Source organism: Muntiacus reevesi, chromosome 7 (assembly GCF_963930625.1).
Source record: "Muntiacus reevesi chromosome 7, mMunRee1.1, whole genome shotgun sequence".
NCBI lineage: Eukaryota > Metazoa > Chordata > Mammalia > Artiodactyla > Cervidae > Muntiacus > Muntiacus reevesi.
Window position 1 is genome coordinate 85,611,310 of NC_089255.1, and position 21,336 is coordinate 85,632,645.

General features: G+C 51.2%; 1 protein-coding gene across 3 annotated transcripts in view; it reads left to right on the forward strand.

Moving 5' to 3' along the window:
• The window catches only part of ADCK1 (aarF domain containing kinase 1), a 138,867-nt gene that overhangs the window by 84,400 nt on the left and 33,131 nt on the right, over positions 1 to 21,336 (forward strand). For all 3 annotated transcript variants that reach the window (XM_065940442.1, XM_065940445.1, XM_065940444.1), the window contains one exon: positions 11,485 to 11,643. In XM_065940442.1, coding sequence (XP_065796514.1) covers positions 11,485 to 11,643 — 159 coding nt within the window. The remainder of the gene's footprint in view (positions 1 to 11,484; positions 11,644 to 21,336) is intronic.

Below are 21,336 nucleotides of genomic sequence, written 5' to 3' on the forward strand. Positions count from 1 at the left end.
CGAGCAAGCTGCCTCATGGGCGCTCGCGATCCCATTGTGGGGAGGGCAGATGCTAAGCAAACATTCGGGAAAATGAAAAGCTATTGGCACTTGTGATAATGGCCGCAAGAGAAGAGGAGTGCTCTTCGTGTGGGGGCCTGCGTGGCCTTTCTGAGAAAGTGAGGATGAAGCTGAGGCCAGGGGGACCTTAGGGGAAGGGGAGGCGGGACAGAGAGAATGCAGAGGCAGCAGGCTGGGGCAGAGTGTGGATCTGTCTGGGGGGCAAAAAGGGGTGTAGTGGCTGGACAGAGAGACACTCCAAAAGGTGAGGCTGGAGAGGCACCAGGCATGTTCAGGAGCTTGGAGGCTGGCAGGGGCACCGGCTCCCTGCAGAGAACCGCACAGCCCAGCCTGCAGGCTCGCAGGGGGTCGGGGTGGAACCGGGTGACCAGTTACCAGGCTCTCGAGGTCATCCAGGCAAGAGGCGATGGTGACTTGGATGAAGGGTGAACAGATGTGCTTTGGGGGCTGAATCCACAGGACTCAGGATGAATCAAACAGGGAGGCACCAGAGAGAGGGACCTCCCAGGGTTCTGACCACAGCACCGAAGGGGATGGTGGGGGAAGTGAGTTAGCGGGTCAGCCTGCAAGCAGCTTGGGGAAGGGTCTTCCTACAGGGCTGGGTTTGCACAGTGGCCCTCTCTCTCCTTAAAGCTGGTGGTCAGAGAAGGCTGGAGAGTCCACGTGAGATTGAGCAATTTGGGGTTCAGCCTGGAGAGGCTGGGATCCAAGCACTGGGTTCCTGGTTTCCAGATATTTAAAAAAGTCATCAGCACCCGCATCTGATGAGAGCCGTAGGAGTGTGTGTGTGTGTGTGTGTGTGTGTGTGTGTAAAATGGGTTTTATAGAAGGAGGGGCTGTTACTTCAACAGCGGGGACAGCTCCTGTGTCATCAGCAGGATGATGAGGGGTCTCTCAGGGCCCCCGCTGCTCTTCCTGTCTCTGGTGTGTGAGCTGATGACAGATGGTCCTGTGTGAGGTCTGAGGCTCCTTGGGAGGAAGGCAGAGGCTGATTCAGGTATTAGGGTTTGACCTGGGGGCTGGGAGGGAACGCTGGAGGCAGCTGGGGGAGCAGAGAGCGCCCTGCCCTGGGACGCGGGTGAGGACAGGACTGGTTCTGGGTGTGTCCCCTGGTGCCGCAGAACCGGGAGCTGTGATGCGCCCTTCCTGGTTCACGTCTCAGGGTTTGCCCTTGACCTGGGTTCCCCACGCATCTGGTACAGCTCCTTGCCACAGTCTCCAGTGTTCTAGTCCCACCTTTATCCTGGGAAATGCAGGAAAAAGAATAAAAACTGACATGTACTGAGAGTGTTGCACTAATGCTCTATTTCAGGGTCTGTTTTAGGTTCCTCTTGCTGCTCTAACAAATTACCTCGGATTTCGTAGCTTAAAGCAATATACATTTATTATATTACTGTCAGGCTAAGTCACTTCGGTCGTGTCTGACTCTTTGCAACCCTATGGACTGTAGCCCGCCAGGTTCCTCTGTTCATGGGATTCTCCAGGCAAGAATACTGGAGTGGGTTGCTATGCCCTCCTCCAGGGGATCTTCCCGACCAAGCCAGAAGCCCTAAAATGCAGGTGCTGGCTGCTGCTTTCCTTCTGGAGGCAGGGAAGAAGGAAGACCCTGTTTCCTTGTCTTCTCCAGTTATACAGCTGCCTACGTTCCTTGGCTTGTGGCCCCTTCTTTCACCTTCAAAGTCAGCAGTGAAGCATCTCTAAATTTCACTCGCCCTCATCCTTTCACCTCTTTCCTTTTCACATCTCTGCTCTAATACTGGCCCTTCTGCTTCCCTTTTATTGACATAAGGACCCTTATATCCATTGCACTGGGCCCACACGGGAATTCAGGACACTCTCCCATCTCAAGAGCCTTAATTTCATCACATCTTTGGAGACTGAGACACGGACATCTTTGTTGTCGTTCGGTCGCCCGGTCGTGTGCGACTCCTTGCGACCCCATGAACTGCAGCATGCCAGGCCTTCCTGTCCCTCCCTATCCGCCTCCCCAAGTTTGCCCCTGATCACGTACATTGCATTGGTGAGTTGTCCCTCTTTAGAGGGGGGCGTTTTTCTGCCTACCACAGGGCCAGATGGTAAACAGCTTTGGTTTTTCAGGCCACATACTCTCTTTGGCAATGACTAAACTTTTCCATTGCGGAATGACAGCGACCGTAGACAGTAAGGAATGAATGGGCATGCTGGGTCCCAATAAAACTTTATTGACGGGTGTGGAAATTGAGTTTCATGTAACTTGTACATGTCACGAAGTATTATTCTTTTGATCTTCCTCACTTAAAAATGTGAAAGCATACTCTTTGCTTGTGGGCTACAAAAGCAGGCGGTGGCTGGTGTTCTTAACCCCTGCTCCCGTAGCTGGGCTCAGCCAGGACTGCGTGTGGTTTCCCCCAAATCTGGTTGGGGGCTGCAGATGCTCCTGTCTCTGGCTGTCTCCTGTTGCCACGACGTACTCCCCTTATTCATGGTTCACACAGGCTGCCCCTCTGCCTACAAGGCTTCTGCTTCCTCTCTTCAGCGGACTAACTGGCTCCTCATCCTTCAGAGCTCAGCTCTTTGTCACCTCTTCCAAGAAGTTCTCCCAGCCCAGGTTTAACCCTCTGAGCACAGGCTCTTATGGCACTAGCTGCCTCTCCCTTCGTGTACCTTTCTTTGTGATTTCGTAATTAATTCCTGTCTCCCTGCTGGACCTGACATTCCAGTAGTGACTCTAGAGGGTGTGGCCGTGCCCAGTTAGGACTCACTCTCCCCATCAGGTCCCCAGTGATTCGCCCAGGGGCCCTGCACATGGCAGTCATTCGGTGAGTGTTTGCTGAATGAACAAATGACTGACCTTTAGGGGCTATGTTCTCCTGTGTGCCGTGGGGGCGGTGATATCAACTCTACCTAACCTCAAGAGAGGGTAGGGAATTACATAAGAGCTGCAAAGATTATGCAAATGCAAAAAATTTCCCACAGTTAAACATTCAACCCCCGCGGAGCAGAGATATTGTGACATCCCTTATTCCGACCAAGATCAAGTTCAAGGAAGAAGTGGTGAGTCCTCACATGGGCAGGCTTGCAGCGGAGGGCGTAGAGCTCAGCCTGTCTGGATCTTGGGTCTGAGTTCCTGGCACCCCATGTGTCTGGGCGCGTGATGGGGTGTGAAGACTTGGCACAGCCCTAACCCCCCACCCCCACCCCTCCACCCCCACCCAGACACTTCTCATCTCCCCAGACAACCCATCATCTCTGCATTCTGATAATCTAGGGGATACCTGCCATGGCTGTGGGGGGCAGTCCTCAACTTCACACTGCACGCCTGGCATCTCTAGTCTCGTTACCCCAGAGATCTCTATCACAGGCAGAGACATAGACCTGTCACCCTGTGCGGCCGGACAAGTTATTAAGATGGGGAACGTTGAAAGATTAGATTTATGACAGCCCACGGCGGATTATGAAGAATAATTTATCAAATGTCAGCGCCTGCAGCCTACAATTTACAGAAGGTTTGCTGAAACTGAGGAGATCTGATTGGACTGCACCCTCCCCCCCAACCGCTAATGAATGACAGATCTAATGGATGGCTTCCCGGGGCTGGCCAGCCACACTGGGTGTTTATCTGCTTTTTATTAATCATTATTATCACAACATTTCCATAGAGTCCCTCCACCCACAGCGCTCGAGGTGCCCAGCCACCTTGAGGGAACTGTAGCCACTTTAGCTGCCCCAGATCAGCTGGAAGGCCCGGAGTCTCCTCGCCAGGAAGAGAATGGAGACATTAAAACTTCACCTCCATTCATTCGCCAGTTATGTGCCGGGCACCTTGGCGGCAATGCTGAGCTGGAGCAGAAGTCTGTCATCTGGCAGGGAAGAGGGAGATGCAGCAAATGTAAACTGAGGCAAAGGGCAACTGTGTGATGGTTGTTGAGGAGGGCAGTGAGCTCTGAGATTGTACATGCAGCAGCTTCCCTGCGGAGGTGCCCATCGAGCTGTGATTTGAAGGGTGAGTAGGAGTTCCCTCGATGAGGAATTCCTATTCATTCCCTCTAGGCAGAGAGGATGGCACATTGCAAAGGCCTGTCGTGGGCAGGATGGGAGTGCGCTGGTCATCAAAAGAGGCCATCTGCTCAGGGCAGAGAGAGCTGGAGGGGGCCAGTAGGAGGAGGAAGGGCTGGAGAGGTAGGCAAGTTCAGCCCCTGTGGGTCGTGCTAAGGATCTTGACCCTGGGAAGTTGGTGATGTGTTGGAAGCAGGGAGACGTGACATGATCAGCTTATGTTTGGAAAATCTCACCTGAGCTGTACATGGAAGAGGGCTTGGCAGAGAAAGGAACACGAATGGGCAGACCAGTTAGGAGTCTTCAGGTAAAAGAGGATGGTGGCTTTCACTCGCTGATAGAGCCGACCTGACAGCCTCCTTGTTCCAATGCCCTTTTCATTAGAGCATGTCCTCTTCATGGAGGTGTCGGATGGGATACCCAGTACTCCTGGTACCGTTACTGGGGGGTCTTCTTTGGCTCTATCCTAGAATTTTTATGTATAATGTTTCATACAATACTATGAGGCAGGTGCCAAAAGTCCCATTTTACAGATGAGAAAGCTGAGGCACTGAGGGGTTATGTCACTGCCCAAGCTGATGCACCTTGGAGCCAGAATCTGAGTCAGGGCAGTTTGACCCTGAGCTTGCATTGAAATCGCTATGCCTTGCTGCCTCTTGGATCGGACTGTCCTGGCCAGTGGGTGGGCATTCCCATGGCAACACACCATGGCTCTCCTAGGGTTTGGCTGCTCCTGGCTTCTTGCTTCTCTTTCCGTCAGCTACTTGTTACCATCCTGCAGGAGAGAAGAAGCTTAGTCTGACCTGTGATGCCCTTGGCAGAGCCCGATAGATGATTACCCTGTACCTGGAGGTACGAATTGGTAAGAGTTGAGTGTTGTGCCAGCCTCCTTGCAAGAATTTCGACAGGAAGGATGTTTTGTTATTTCTGGGGGTGACCCTTGTTGAGAAGGGCCTCAAATTCTGCTGTTGGCCCAGCTTGGCAGTAGCAGTAAGTAACAGCTCTGCAGAACCGATGCTTTGATCTTTTAGAACCCCAGAGAGAACACAACTTCCATGAAAGGATCTAGGTGTCCTTGAGCTGTTCTTGTTGATGTGATTTTTATTATAATAAATTGTTCTGAGCGGGCAGCTGGAGATGGGGGTGCCCCCACCTTGAGGCAGGGCAGCTGTTGAGTGGGGAGATGGGAGAGACACTTGGATGCCCTGTCCTCTCCCCTGGCCCCCCGGGGTCTGTGTGGTGGTGTTAGAGGTCCCCTCTTCTTACCTTGCCGGAAGGTCCCTTGGGGTTGGGTGAGGCGCCCTGGGCAGGGGGCATCCTCTCCAGCAGGTCCTGCTGGAATGCAGGTGTGTTTTTCAGAGGCTGTCGCCTTTTTTCAGTAGGACATTTTGCTGGACCAAGGTCTCCTCGTGGCTCGGGACTGCCTGTTTTGTTGACCCATGCTCCTGCCGGGGCTTCTGTCATGTATGTATTTGTTGACCGATGGGCTGAGGCTTGTTGTTCAGTTGCTCAGTCGTGTCCAGCTCTTTGTGACCTCGTGGACTGCAGCTCGCCAGGCTTCCCTGTCCTCCACCAGCTCCCAGAGTTTGCTCCAACTCGTGTGCATTGAGTTGGTGATGCCGTCCAGCTGTCTCAGGCAAAGCAATGCCAGATTGGTTTCGTCTCATATGCTGACTCTGGTCAGTTGGTAGTGGCTGCCTGGAGCTCAGGGTTGAGGGAGATTTTGAGGCATCATCTGGGCCCAGCAGGAGTGGAGCTATGATTGATTAGTGATGTCTGGCAGGGTGTGCTTGGGGCCCATTAATCAGCTACTGCTGCATAACAAATTACCCCTAACCGTAGTGCCTTAAGACAACAGGCATCTGATGTCTTAAGGTCTCTGCGGGTCAGGAACCTGGGGGTGACTCGCCGGATGGCTTCAGCTCAGTCTCCTCGTGAGGTTCTAGTCAAGATGTCAGCTGGGCTGCAGGCATCGGAAGGCCTGGGTGGGGAGGGAGGAGCTGCCTTCACGGTGGCCCATGGTCGGCAGGAGCCTCGGTTCTTTACCACATGGGTCTCTCCACAGGTTGCTTGAGGGGCCTCATGACATGGCAGCTTGCTTTCCCTCAGGCATGCATTCCAAGAGAGAAAGCAAGGAGGATATCACAGTGACAGTCTTGGAAAGTGGACAGTGTCCTTTCCTCTACGCGCTCTTTGTTAGTAGTGATGGCCATTAAGTCCAGCCCCTACTCAAAGGGCAGGAATTGCAGCAACTGGGGTAGCAGTTGATGGGGCAACTGTGAGATGTAGGGATTCTGGGGGCAGGCTCCTGGGGAATGCTGCCCAGAGCAGGGAATGGTTTTCCTGTCCACGGCAGGCTTGGACAGTGTTTTGCAGAGTTCTAGCCAGCTAGAGCTCTGCTGTCTGCCTCAGGCAGGGGTGGGTACCGCTCACTCCTGCCACTTCATTAGCACGGGTTCTTGTCCTTCTCCCCATCAGGCGGCGGCCAAAGGCTGCTGGCACCCAGCCAGGTGTGGGGTGGGCCATCTCAAGACCATGAAGCCAGATGTCGTTGGCTGCTGATGCCATGGTAACCCGCTCAGGTGCCCCAGGCAGTCATCCTGGCTCCTCACTGGGAACTGCCTGGCCCTGGCATCAAGGCCTGGATTTGCTTCTTTCTAGAGCTGGCCAGTTCAGGGTCTGTTCAATTTGTTAGCTTTATCATATGGGGATGTTGTTTCTGAATCCAGAAGAGGTCTGAGGTGAATGAGTGTGGGGGCAACAGGAGAGGATATTTGCTATTGGATCATCCTGGAAAATCTGGGACATTCTCCATCCTGTGATTGATGCACCAGTCCTCATGAGACTGCCTGGCTGTAGGCTCTGGTGGGGCTGACTAAGAGACCCAGGAGGAACTCTCCCCCAGGGATTATTATCGAGGCTTCCCCAAAGATCCTGACTTCCTGCCTCCTTATTTTGGGCTGAATGAGGACCTGGCCAGCACGTGGCTCCTCAGTGTGGCATTTTGGAAACACTGCCCAGTAACCTGGCTTCGTGGGACTCCTCCTGGCCGATTTTCTTGGGAGTCACTCTGCCTTGGACAGGGGTATCATGTCACGTGGTCTCTCGATTCCTGGACCTCAGCTGAAGCCAGTCTGCTGGCATCTTTTTCCTTCCAGTTTTATTGAGATGTAATTGATACTCATCACTGTATTAGCTTAAGTTGTACAGTGTGATGGTTTGACTTACATTGATTGTGAAATGATTACAGCAATAAATTTAGTTAGCACCCATCATCTCATATATTCGTGTGTTACAAAGTCTTAACCTGAGCCTCTGGTCAGCTAAACCCCTAGGGGTGACATGTTTCTTCTGGCCTTTCTGATGCCCATAAACTCCCCAACACACACACACACACACACACACACACACACACACACATGCCCTTCGGATGTACATAAACTCCCCAACACACACACACACACACACACACGCACGCACACATGCATATGCACACACACATCATACAAAATTAGAGCAACTTTCTTTCTGATTATTTTTCCTTTTCCAGACAGGGACATCGATATATTTGAATCATGAGCCGACAGTAATTAAAAAGCACATAACTAGTCATTTTAAAATGTAGTTGTTTTACTTAATTGATTTTGCCGCCAGACCCAGAGGGGAAGAAATGAGAGCACGGGGGAAGGGAAGCCCAAGAAAGGGAGACGGGTTCCTGCGAGTGACTGGAGGCAGCTGAGGGCCCTGCTTGAATCTAATTGCTGCAAATGCTGCAGTTTGTTTCTGCTAATGGTTTTCTGCTGAAAGGGCTGGGGGGATGAGGCCTGATTGGAGGGGGGTGGCGTTTGTTTCAGCTGCATGGGGGGTATAATTCTGCTTTGGGGACAGGGTCTATTTTTCCTTATTCTCTATCAGCATAAAGTACTTTCAGCGAACACTTTGAATCAAGGTTCCATTTAGAGATACTTTATTCATATTTAATTACAGGCTGTAGCACCAATCTTTAATTACCTTTTTTTATAAGCCAGCTAGGAACATTGACTAGCAATCAATTAGTGTGTGTGTGTGTGTGTGTGTGTGTGTATGTGTGTGTGTGTGTAAGCACAGTGGGTTGTGGGTGTGTGATTTGCTTACTGATAGAGGGGAGAAGGATGGCTCCCGGGGCTCCGGGAGGTGGTGGGGGTCAGGGGTGGGGAGGGGTGGGCTATCTCTCCATCAGGTTCCCTGTGCACCCTTACTGTCCGCGCCTCTCTTCGCTTCCACTGGTCAAATGGGGGATTTGGGCAAGTCCTCACAGCTCGGCCTTGTTCAGGGTGCTGAACTGGCACCTGGGCTTGGGTGGTCCTGGGATTGCCCCCATACCAGCCCCTGGCGGGAGCAGGGGATTGTAGAAGGCCCCCTCCCCATTCCCTGGGGCTATGGGAGACCAGCCTTCCCCTTACCCTGGAGGCTGGGTGATGCTTGCCCTGGCCGGCTCCCCCTCCCCTGCCCCCTCCCGCCCTCCTGGCCGCTCTCTGGACACACAGCCCTAGTGATGCCATGCCATTCTTTGGCTGCAGTGACTCTGCAACGTCCCTGCAATGACACGGATTCGAAGATGGGTTGTCCTTCTCAGAGGATGAGCAAAATGTGCCCAGGGAGCCAGGCGGAGGCTTGGGGTGGGGGTAGGCTCGGATGACCTCCAAGACCTCCTTGCAGCGGGGAGCTTGGCCCAATCTAGCTGCCAGAGGTGAGGGTCTGAGTTCACAGCTATTTTTCCAGAAAAACCTTCTCCTTGGTGCTCCTTCAGGAGTTACTGGAGGGTTTCCTAGGAAGTGGTGTGGTTGCCATTACGTAACGGACGGGAACGTTGCTGAAATTCCAGCCCGCTTCTGTTTCTGGGTCTAAGTCCCAGCAAGAGGGTGGGGAGGGGATGGAACTCCCACTCACTGGGCCTCTTGGGGGGCACCAGGCACTGTGCCCAGGTCTCTTGCATCTATTCCAGCTGGGGCCTGAGTGCACGCTGCGTCAGGCAGAACCCCTTCAGTTGTGTGTGACAGAACACAACTCACACTGCCTTCAGCAAAAAAAAAAAAAAAGATATATGGGGTGGGCACCGAGGGTGGCTAGGACCAGGGTGACCGGGCTTCACTCGTGCCGACTCGGCTTTCCTCTTGGTGTCTACTCTGTGGCCCCTGGCAGCTCCAGGCTTCACGTTCAGCTTTCAGCTCCGAGTTGAACAACAAGAAAGAAAAGCTCTTCCACAGGTCAAACAGAACCGTTGAGTCTGATTGGACCAGTTGGGTCATGTGTCCGTCTCTGATCCAAGCAGGATGGCCCGAGGAGCTCCCCGGGGTTCTGACTCCGCAGGCCAGGGTCTCACACCCACCCTGGAGTAGCAGGCGGGGTGCCCGCAGGTAAATCCTACTCCCGACATGCGCTTGGAGTAGGAGGGCTGTTGGAGCAGGGTGGTCCAGCCATTTCCAAAAGGAGGAAAGAGTTGATTCAACCCCTCTCCAATAGACAGAATAGTGGATTCGATCCTTCAACAAATATTCGTTTAGCACCGACAAGTTCCGGTCCTGTTCTAAGTGCAAGGAAGTCAGCAGCGAACAAAACAGAAAAAAAATCGCTGCCTGTTTGGAGCTGGTGTTCTAATGCGGAATGGAGGGCGGGTGGTCCCGTCGTTCCTAGTCTACGCCCAGGCCCAGGATCACGGGTGATTCAGGGTGACAGTGTGGGAAGGAGCTGGCCTCAGGGAGCCCAGAATCCACGAGGGGAGGGAAAAAGGTTGTGTGATTGGGGGAGCGAGCAGTAAGGGGGGGGGGGTACAAAGTGAGGGAGGAGGGGGACAGGAAGCCAGTCTGGACGCATTGCCCATGACAGAAAAGGGGAGGCCCCTCCCGCGTTCGCCTGGACCTTTGGCCCCCGCAGGATATTGACAAATGGCATGGAGTCAGTGAAAGCTCCAAAAATGATGACAGGACTGGAGCGAGTGATTTATGAGAGGAGATTAGTGGAGTGATGGTGCGGCCTAGCAAACAAAGGGATGGGGTGGGGGTGGCCCTGGATCCTGTGAACCTCCGAAGTCCAAGGAGAGGCGAGGGGCTGGGGGGCAGTGCGGAGTGGCCGCTGCAGAAGGGGGACAGAGGGAGGCAGCGGGGCCCGGGGGCTGTGTCGACCTCGGCTTGAGAGCCTGGCGTGAGGAGGAGGGGAGGTGTGTGAGTGCACACAGGGGTGTGCATATGTGTGCCTGTGAATGTCTGGATTTTCCAGAATTGTGAGGCTATCCAGGGAACTCAAGAAATGGAGGGGACATAGATTTCCGCCCTGGGGAGATTCTGTAAGAGGCTTTTGGGACCCTCCTTCCCATCTGGTAGAGTATTCCTATCTGAACCGTTTAGCTGATACCATTCGAGTCAGAAAGACCTTTTCCTTCGGGAGAACTGGGATGACATTTCTAAGAGGGAAGCGGGGGGAAGGAAGAAGGGAAGAGGAGCTGAAAGAGCACGGGGTATACGGTCCGATTCGTAGAGCAAGTGAGGCACAGGGGACGGGGGTCTGCCCAGGACGCCTGGCATGGCATCACTCGTGAAGACTGAAAGCCCGCCTCTGGTCTGCAGCCTGGGAGCTCTGCCAGGGGGCCGGGTCAGGAGTGGGCTTGGGGACCCATGTCGAGGCTCAGGCAGCAACAAGTGGACATTGCTGGGTTTGGAGCCTCCAGCCCACGTGTCCCTGAGCTTTCCAACTTGGCGGCGTTGAAACATCTTCTGTCTGATCCCCTGTCTTGAGCTGCCCTGGGCCCAGGTTCTGTTAACTTTTGAGCATATCCATATGCGAGAGCCTTGGAGGCACACGTGGTACAAGTGTTCGTCGCTTAGTCAGTCGTGTCCGACTCTTTGCAACCCCATGGACGGTAGTCCACCAGGCTCCTCTGTCTGTGGGATTCTCCAGGCAAGAATACTGGGATGGGTGCCCATTCCCTTCTCCAGGGGATCGTCCTGACCCAGGGATCGAACCTGGGTCTCCTGCCTTGGAGGCATATTCTTTACCATCTGAGCCACCAGGGAAGCCCCTGGAGGTACAGTGGTAGGTAATTAAATGGATGGATGATGCACAATCTTGGACATTCTAGATAGCACTTTTTTGGCTTTAAGTGGAGATTGCGCTGGGTTCCCAAGCACAGGTGAGTCACGTCCTCCACATGTGTTTTCTGTCTCACTTCCTGAGTCAGGACAGGTGTGTGTGAATTTCCATGGCTGCAAAGGACCCAGGCAAAGCAGCTGAGAGAGGAGAAGTCTGTTATGGAGGCATTAGCCACCACTGGTGGAGGCCCTGGCCCATCCTCCTCCCGCCCTTCTGAGTTGAGTCCTCATAATTGCCCTGTCCTCTCTTCTCCTCTCTTGACAGATTCATGATTTGTTCCTGAGCTTTGACGACACCCCTCTGGGAGCGGCCTCCCTGGCCCAGGTCCACAAGGCCGTGCTGCGTGATGGGCGGACGGTGGCTGTGAAGGTCCAGCACCCAAAGGTGCAGGCTCAGAGCTCGAAGGACATTCTTCTGATGGAGGTGAGAGCCTTCCTCCTCCCCTCCTTCATCCTCATTCTATGTTTCCCTAGGATCTGGGCAGTCCCAGTGAAACTGGTGGAAGGCCTATGGGGTGGAGCGTGGGCCTCTGATTCGCAAAGTGAGAGAGGAGAGCTTGAGATCACAAAGGAGGTGTCATGACAACATTGCGACCCAGGGAGCCATGGCTGGGTTGGCCGATTTTTGATTCATTCCTGGGAATTGTCTGCGGATGGTCTCAGAACATGTGGGCAACTGCTGGGGCCAAGGAGACCTCGTCGAGGTGGGGGATGTTGTAGAAATGAGGTGACCCAAATAGGTGATTTCCTTGGGGGTAGAAAAAGCTGCATCCTAATCTGGTCAGTTATAACGAAAGGGAGCATGTGGTCAGCCAAGGAGTTTGAACATGACACGAAGATCACATAGAAATGTTGATGCAGATCGCTCATTTGCTTCTCTGATATTTATTCTGAATGAGCAAAATGCGCATGCCCTAAAGTGGCCCTGAGACAGCTCTAGTGGATCCTATGCTTCTGGACTTTTCTAGCTCCCTGCCTTGAGCCAGGGGAAAGGGCGAGTGGCCAGGGCTTGGGCCGTAGCCAGCAGGCCCAGTGGAGGTCGGCAGTCTGCTGATCCTGCCAGCATGTTCCCCTCCTTCCTTTCCCTTTCTTCGGTTCCCTGTCCTCACTTTGGACACTTAGTTTATTCTTTCAGCTCTCTTTGACTAAACCTGACAGGTGCATAGGACACACGAGTGAGTGACCTGTCTCTTCATCCTCGGAGAGTCCCCCCGTTTAGTGGAGGCCTGAACACAAACAGTCCTTGACTGTGAGCTCCATCTAAGGTGTTGACAAGGTGCCGTGGAGCCTGGACTGACGGGGGCATCAGAGGGGTTTCACTGAGGCGCCCACGAGACTGCTGGACAGCAGAAGGGTGGCCCAGCTGAAGGTCTCGAGTCTCAGGGGAGCAGGGTGTACGCGGAGAGCGTCAGCCGGCTCAGATGGTTCGAGCTGGGCGTGGGTGCAGGCCAGGCTGGGAAGATAGGCAGGATGGAACCCGGAGGTCCTTGGCTTCCAGGCTCATGTACAGGGTGGAGTACATAGTAAGTACGTATTTACTGGGGAACCGAGCAGATCTGATTTTCTCTTGCAGTCAGTGGGGAACCATTTAAGAATTTTAATCAGGGAAACATCGTGATCAGACGTGCCTTAGAAATAAAAGTGTGTTAACAGTCTGGAGGATGTTTGGGGAGGCAGGAGGACTGTAGCCAGGGAGACTAACTGAGGGGCTTCTGCACTGCTCTGAGAGAGCGGTGGTGTGAACCAAGGCCGCGTCATGGGGGTGGAGGAGAGGCATGGATTCACGGGGTGGGAGCATCAGGACTTTGTGACCAGCTTGGTTTACGTGGATTGAGGGAAGACACCGGTATGGATGAGAGTGAAAACAAATTGTATGTTTCTGGCTTCTGTGATTAAACTTGGGGGTCTTTAACTTTGTGTATCAGTCTGGGTTCAGTTGGGGAAAAAGAACTTGTTCTAGGCATCTCAGAGGGAGTTTAAAACAGAACATGGGATTCCCCGGGGATGGAATTGTTGAGAAGCCAAGTGGGATGGTGAGATAGTCACCCATGGCAGGAAGCCACTGCCAGCCTTGAAGGGAGGGACAAGAAGAGGTGGTTCTCTGGATCCCAGGTGGACATAGGGTCTGTCATGTGGTATTGGAGCCACAGATGCTATTTGAGGTGTGGGTGTTTCACCTCCTCCTGTCCCCCTGTATGCCACCAAACCTAGCTGGAAGCTGATTGGCAAGGGAGCCTGGGGAATGTATTTTCTTATGAGATAAGGGGGTGGCATGGATGTCAGAACAAACGGAGTGGGTGATGGACCAACCATGTACTATAAGACATCGCTGTCCGGATGTCTCGTTTAGTCACTAAAGTCATGTTGGACTCTTTGCGACCCCATGGACCATATAGCCCACCAGGCTCCTCTGTCCGTGGGATATCCCAGGCAAGAATTCTGGAGTGGGTTGCCATTTCCTTCTCTAGGGGATCTTCCCAACCCAGGAAGTTCTTCCCAAGAATTTTCCTGAGCCCGTCGTCTCCTGCTTGACAGTCAAATTCTTTAGCACTGAGCCATCTGGGAAGCCTGTCTATAATTCAGGCTGAGAATACAGGTTTCTGGATTTATCAGCAAGGAGACTCATGGGAGCTGGATCTGGGGGAGATCACTTAGAAAAGCTACATAGACTAAAACAAAAGGGAGAGGGCAGAGACAGAACCGTAAGGGACGTCGTCATTTGGGGACTGTGCCCAGAAGGATGAGTTCCCGAGGGAACTAAGGAGGCATGGTCAGAGGGATTAGAGGAGAACCAGGACTGAGCATCTGCATTCAGCGAAAACAGTGTCAAGAAGAGAGCTCTGTCCGCTATCTAGCATCCTAACTGATGCAACCACTAGTCTGCACATTGAACCACCTCAAAACGGAGTGGCTGAAGACCCCAGTCGAGTACTGTGCTCCTGACTGCAGCCTGGGTGGGGCGTGATAGACGCATCTCAGTTCTGTGTGGTTCCCGGTGGGGAGCCGGAGGACGCACTCACATGCCTGGCAGGTGGGTTCTGGCTGCTGGCTGGGATCCCAGCTGGAGCTGTGGGTCAGGGCCTCACGTCTTCTCCGTGGAGGCCTCTCCAAGGCTGCGTGGGTTCCTGGCAGCCTGGTGGCTGGGTTCTAAGAGTAAGCGTCCCAAGAGCATAAGACTGAAAGTACATCGTGGTTTTATGACCTGGGTGTGGCAGTCATGTAGGTTACTTCTTCCTTCCTTTATTGGTAAGAGCGAGAGTCACAGCAGCCCCCTAGGCTCAGTTCAGTTCAGTTCAGTCGCTCAGTTGTGTCCGACTCTTTGCGACCCCATGGACTGCATCACGCCAGGCCTCCCTGTCCATCACCAACTCCCAGAGTTTACACATACTCATGTCCATTGAGTCGGTGATGCCATCCAACCATCTCATCCTCTGTTGTCCCCTTCTCCTCCTGCCCCCAATCCCTCCCAGCCATCAGGGTCTTTTCAAATGAGTCAGCTCTTCACATGAGGTGGCCAAAGTACTGGAGTTTCAGCTTCAACATCAGTCCTTCCATTGAACGCTCAGGACTGATCTTTAGGATGGACTGGTTGGATCTCCTTGCAGTCCAAGGGACTCTCAAGAGTCTTCTCCAACACCACAGTTCAAAAGCATCAATTCTTTGGCACTCAGCCTTCTCTATGGTCCAACTCTCACATTCATACATGACTACTGGAAAAGCCATAGCCTTGACTAGATTGACTCTTGACTACTGGAAAAACCATAGCCTTGACTAAACTGACCCTTGGCTTAAGGGGCAGTGAAATAGATTCTGCCTATTGATGGGGGAATGGCATGGTTTCAGAAGAGCATTAGAGTGGGAGATACTGTTGTTATTTTGGAAAATAGAGTCTATTAGAATTAGTTGATATTGCCAAGTGGAATGTAAATTAGTAAAGCTCTGAAAAGAGTATGTTGGATTTGGTGACTTAGAGTTTTTTTGGAAGAACAGGGACGATGGGGTGAGTTGAGGGCTCGGGAAGTGGAGACGGTTAATGGAGACTATTCTTCCATGTTTGGCCTTGGATGTGGGGGACAGTGAGGGTAGTGGTTAGATCCAAGCGCAGGATTAGGTGGGGGCCTCCCAGAGGCTGTCACTGATGGGGAAGGGGCAGCGGAGTTGGGGGCTTAGGAATTCAGGAGAGAGCAGTAACTGACAGAGTTGGTGCAGGAGATGCGTGGAGGGCCTGGGCCCCAAGGACACAGGTGGAAGCAGGAGGCTTTGGCAGCCTTTGTTCTGGGGCCAGAGCTTTGTTCTTGAGGCTGGGTCCAGATGAGTGAGTGGGGCAGAGGGGGAAGGCGGGGACAGTGGGCAGCTGAGTTGTACCAGCCTGATAGCGTCTATTTTTTCCTCTGAAGTGGGAGGTAAGACCATCTGCTGAGAAGGAGGGGGTAGGAGGTGGCATGGAGACTTGAGGGGGATGAAGGTTTGGAATCCTGCCGGGTGAGCTAGAGAAGAGAGCTGACCGGGACCCGGGAGTGGGGCTGCTGAGTGGCCCTGGGCATCCAGCTGGGAACCTGGGCTTTCTGAAATATCCGTCCGTGGTATGGAGCAGCCACAGATGGAAGCGCACTGCCAGTCTCGGAGGGTCCCTGGGTGTTTCTGGGACCCCGCAGCCACACCTGGGTTGGGCTGGGACCTGTCTCTGCCTGGTGGTGCCAACAGGGCCCACCCCTGCCAACAGGGGGCTGGGAGGACAGCTGACATCTCTCCTCTGCCCAGAGCCTTGCCCCTCCCTATGTAACGGTGGCCGTAAGGTCAACCGCAACAATAGCAGTGGTGAAGATTTGGCATCTTCCTCCCTGAGATGAGCATCAGATGTCTTTCTTGAAATTACCAGCCGTTTGGCCATGTGTCGAGCACAGAGTGGCGGCTCCCTTGCAGTGGCTGGGGCTGGGATCTCAAGGCGGACCAGAGACCCGCACTCACACCTGCAGGAGAGAAGCTGGAAATGAGGCGTGAGGTCTTCCGTGGACCGCCAGCAGCAGCAGCGGCACAGAGCGGTACTGCCTTCTCACTGCGTCTGGCCTCTGGTGGGAAGAGTCTTAACTTGGTCACCCTTCTCTGGTTTACAACCAAGAAGTGCCAACTGGAAAGCTCATTTTGTTTTATATATGAAATGAGCATGACTTTTTTTTTTTTCCAGACCTAAATTAAGCCCAGACCTACATGGTGCCTTGATTTTAGGAATGATATATGTTTGGGTGTGCTTGGTGGGAAAGAATGATTTCTGAGAGGCGTTAGGACTGTCATACCTGCCAGAAACTTGGAGATAGAGGGGAGACAAAGCTACTTTTCTGCAGAGCCTTCTGGTGCTTCTTTTCTTGCTAATTCCAGGTGTTGTGTGTCCTCAGACTTCTCTCCCACTGCCCACTATCGTCTCTATCTCCTCTTCAGCCCTGTGTTTGGTCAGGGCCTTGTCTTGAGAGGAAGAAAATTTGCATAGAGTGGTTCATACTAAGGGGACAGTGGCTCATAGGCTTAACTTCTGCATATTTGCACTTTACGAAGTGGGCTTGTAAATCCAAACACATATCTGCTGTAAGGATAGAGGTTTACAAGAGTGAGACTTTTGAGAGTAAGGAGGTGGGGACTACTGGCTGTATCAGTTGGGATGCTTTTAGCTGTATGTATCAGGAAATCCAACTAACAGTGGTATAAATAATAGTAACCTATATTATCTCACATTTCAAGACATCTACAAGTAGGGTTAGCTGTTTCAGGGTTGACTAATCCAGCACTTTACTGTGGTTTTTAAGGACCTAAGTTCTTTATGTCTTCCACTCTGCCAGCTCAGCTTCCTGGCTTGTCCTTCTAAGGTAGTGCTCCTCATGGCCCCAAAACAGCTGCAGGGTTCCTGCTATTACAAGTGTCTTCCTTTGTATTAAAGACTAGCCCTTCAGTAGAATTTCTTTCAGTTCTCATTGGCCAGAAGCAGGCCTGCTCGCCCCAGCCTGAAGCAGTCTTGGCAAGAGGATTGGGACCACTTTGATTGCCTCAGACGGACTGTGATTCAGTTTCTCAGGCTAAGGTCTGCCTTCTGTGAAGGACATGAAACATGCACAGAGTTGAGGTTCTTTTGGCCAGGAAGATGGGGGAAATAAATGGCTTGTGGGTTGGCACCCAGTGGCATGTGCCACCCTGGTGTTTTTTGTCTCCTTGAACCTGGGCCTTCTCCTGGGGAAGGAGACAGTCCTGGGGAGAGCTGCTGACTGCTGCCAGAGAATCAGAGGCCGACTCTCAGTAAATGGTGATGAACCTGATGGTGTCGGTGACTTTGCACAAAAGAGAAAGGCACAGCCAAGGGTGTTTTCAGCTTTGTCATCATCACCTGATATTGTCCCTTTAATAGTTGGGGCAACTCTACTTCTCGATGCACGGCCAGTGACTCTTATTGATTCGAGTGGCTGTCCGGAGCCAGACTAATTGGGCCCAGAGATTGGAACAATGATTCAGCAGCAAGGGGTGAACTGACAAGGCAGAGTCTGTCTGTCTGCTGGCGGGCTGGCTTTGCAGCAGTCCTTGCCTGCCCACGAGAGCAGGGAGCTTACTTAGCAGGCTGGGAATCACTGCCACTCTCCTGTCTGAGAAGAGGGTAGGACTCAGTTGACCTGTGAGGCAATGTTAAGACCATCATTCCCAGGTTTTGAGAGCACTACCCTGTATCACACCCTGTTATCTCTCAAGCTTCTGAACTTGATTTTGAATGCCTCGTGCTCTATCCTAAAGAATCTAACTCCGGACCAGGTCCTTCGTGTATCAGCTGTCCCCAAGGTCTGCAACATGAGGGCAGGATGCTCAGATCTGAGCACCAGAAACCCATCCACCATTTGATGGCCTCCGGCTCATACCCAGGGTCTCTAAAAATAAAGACCTGTGACAGTTATGTTTTTGATTTTTTTTGAACAACATTTTCAGTGCGTGCTATCTGTCATCTTGTTTCTTTTCTGAGTGTGTTGATTGAACAGTGGGTGGCTAGGTAATGTTTGTGTTGGCAGAGAATCCAACAGCTGATTTTATTTTTTTTTAAATACATTTTTGAAAGCCCCAGAGATGTAGATCATCCCTTGGTAACTTCTCTTCACCCTGTAATTCTGTTTTCTAAACAGTATGCACTTTAATAACTTACCTGAACAAAGATAAACTCCATGAATGGTAAGCTATTTACATCACCCTGAATTGATTTTCGATCCTTGTCGAACATCCATTTTTACCAGTTCGGATCCGTACAGGCATTCTGTTTAGTGTCCTGTTTTCCCGTAGACCGTTATTTCTTTTATAATATATAATAAGTTGATAGCAGTAACTCGAATTTCAGTGGCATTTTACAGTTTACAAAGCTCCTTTTATGCTTTATCTCAGGCTCTCTATTGTATTGTCCTATATTGTATTGCCTGAGACAGGACTGCGTAAATAAAGAAGTGAAATGAAAAAAAAAAAGTGAGTCCGAGTCCTGCATTTGAAATTGCAAGCTATGTGGCCTTGAGAAATGCTTTAACCTCTTGGATCCAATTTCCTTCTCTGTGAAATGGGCAAGAAGAGAAAGACTGAGAGCATGTATATCAAGTGCCTCATAGTGCAGTGCTTATGTCTGAATAAGGATAATTCCCATTTTTTTTGCTATCATATGTAGCAATCAAAAATTTTCAAACTTTTATGTGACTCTCAATTTTTCCATTATGTTTCTGCATGGTCCATAATTTAGTTTTCTTCCTGGGAGCCAATAGTCCTATAGGAACATGATTTCATTATTCTCCCTTGAAGGAACTATTAATTGTTGAATATACCCTGATTGATCGACAAGGCTTCAAGTCAAGTAGAATATTTTCAGGCATTTAAAAACTGTGGTTCCCCTACATTCAGAGGTAATCCCTTCCACCCAGATCTCCAAGGCATACAGATGTAATCCATTTGCGTAATGCACATGTGAGCATATAACTATTTCTGGGGAGAAGGCAGACCTTTTGGAATGTTCATTTATTCACTCATTCATTCATGTGAATATTCAGTAAACATCTGCTGAGTGTTGAATACGTGCTAGGCACTGGTGAAAACACTGGCAGTTGGAAGAATTTTATGGAGAAGATGAATTTGGGAGAAAAATCAAAAAGTCAAATTGATAACAACACCTGTTTTATTTTAGTTGATTGCATCTGTTGTCAAGAAAGAAAGACTTAAAAGAATCTACTTGGGGCAGGCTCTTCAGAAGGGAACTGAATTAAAACAGAGGGTGAAATGGAATTTCATTTTCTTTTCCTAAGTCCAGAAAAGTCCAAAGTGGCAGCAGCCCAAACTGTTTTAGATTTGGATCAGATGACTCTTTCTTTTTTTGGCCCAGATGCCTATTAACCTGACCTCACCCTCCCTTTGAAGTTCAAGGGGTGATAACCCCCGAATTATGTACAAAATTATGGGAGTATGTGCGTTTTCTGGGCTTCATTGCTGGCATCACATTTTCAAATTGGTGACTTCCTATAAAGGGGATGATGTCCTCTAAAACTATGAACCACTAACTTCCATCCAAACAGACCCTCTCATTTTAAAGTAAGCAAGGGAATGACTTGCCAACCACCAAGAATGGTTTGGAAACCAGTTTTATAGGTCCTGCAAAGTCCCAGGGGTTATGAATTACTTTACTAACTTATTAGCAATTAATATCAACCAATAAAATCTTTGACTGCTTTTATGATTAATGATATAAAGTATTAATAATAACCAATAGTATTAGTAAGAACTAATCACATAATTGATTGGTAACAGAAAAATCTTTAAGGTGCCTTTCAGGGCTGTTTGGATATTAACGATAATTTAAAATTTCACAAATGACAGTGACCAGACAGTCGACGATGAGGAGGTAGTGTGTGGCCACAGAAGCCTCATCGCCTGATATAGACCCCACCTGGCTACATGTGGGTCTCTGTGTGTACCTATGGCTGGTCCAGGGTCATTATCTGGAAGGTAATCAGTAAATACATTTTGGCTGAAAAAGATGAGTGAGTCTCATTGTGGCTCCATCCTCGTCCCTCCTGGGTGAGAAGGTCCGGAACTTGGGCTGGAGTAAAACACACGAGGGCTTCCCAGATGGCACTCGTGGTTAAGAACCCACCTGCTCATGCAAGGCATAAGAGATGCAGGTTCGATCCCTCGGTTGGAAAGATCCCCTGGAGGAGGCCATGGCAACCCACTCCAGTATTCTTGCCTGGAGAATCGCCATGGACAGAGGCACCTGGCGGGCTACAGTCCGTGGGGTTGCAAAGAGTCGAACACGACTGGAGCGACTTAGCATGCAGCATGCAAAACACACAAGAGGCTTCTTGCTTGAAACTCGGAGCCCAGAGACTAGAATTCAGGTGCCTTAGATGACAGCTGTGCCCTCGGCCTGGGCCAGGCAGGTGCTTCTGTTTCCTGTGCACCAGCTCTGCTTCCCCTCGGGTGGCAGCCAAGGGCCATCTGAGGGCACGGTGATGAGACGCGGTGCCCGGATCTGACACAGTCAGGCCCTCGCTCTTGCCACCTCTCCCTTCGTGTGATACCAACAGAAACAAAACATAAACTAAATCGATTATCATAAGGTCACAGGTCTAGCCCATGAAAGACTAGACAAGCCCTAAAAGAAATTAGACTGCAGCCAAATGTAATTAAAGAGGGTTTGAGAGAAATTGAGTATAATAACCCCGTGTGATGATTCTTTTAGAATGGCGTCTGGTACATTGCCTCGGACATAGGATTTAAAACCAAAGCTGTAAATGCCTTGTAGTTAATGGCCCTGCTCTGGATTTATTTCACTGCGCTGTGTGTGCCTAATACAGTGTTGGAATCATATCAGAGACCAGGGCAAACAGAAGCAGGAGATAAGGCTTGTTTCTGGGACCCAGCAAAGCCTGGGTGGAGTGGGTTTTATTTTGGTCAGCATCGGCTGCTGCAACAAAATACCATCAATTGGGAGGCTTAAACCACAGACACTTATTTCTCCCAGTTCTGGAGGCTGGGAAGTCCAAGCTCAAGATGCTGGTTGATTCCGTTCCCAGTGGGAGCCTCTTCCTGGCTTGTAGACAGATGGCTGCCTTCTCTCTGTGTC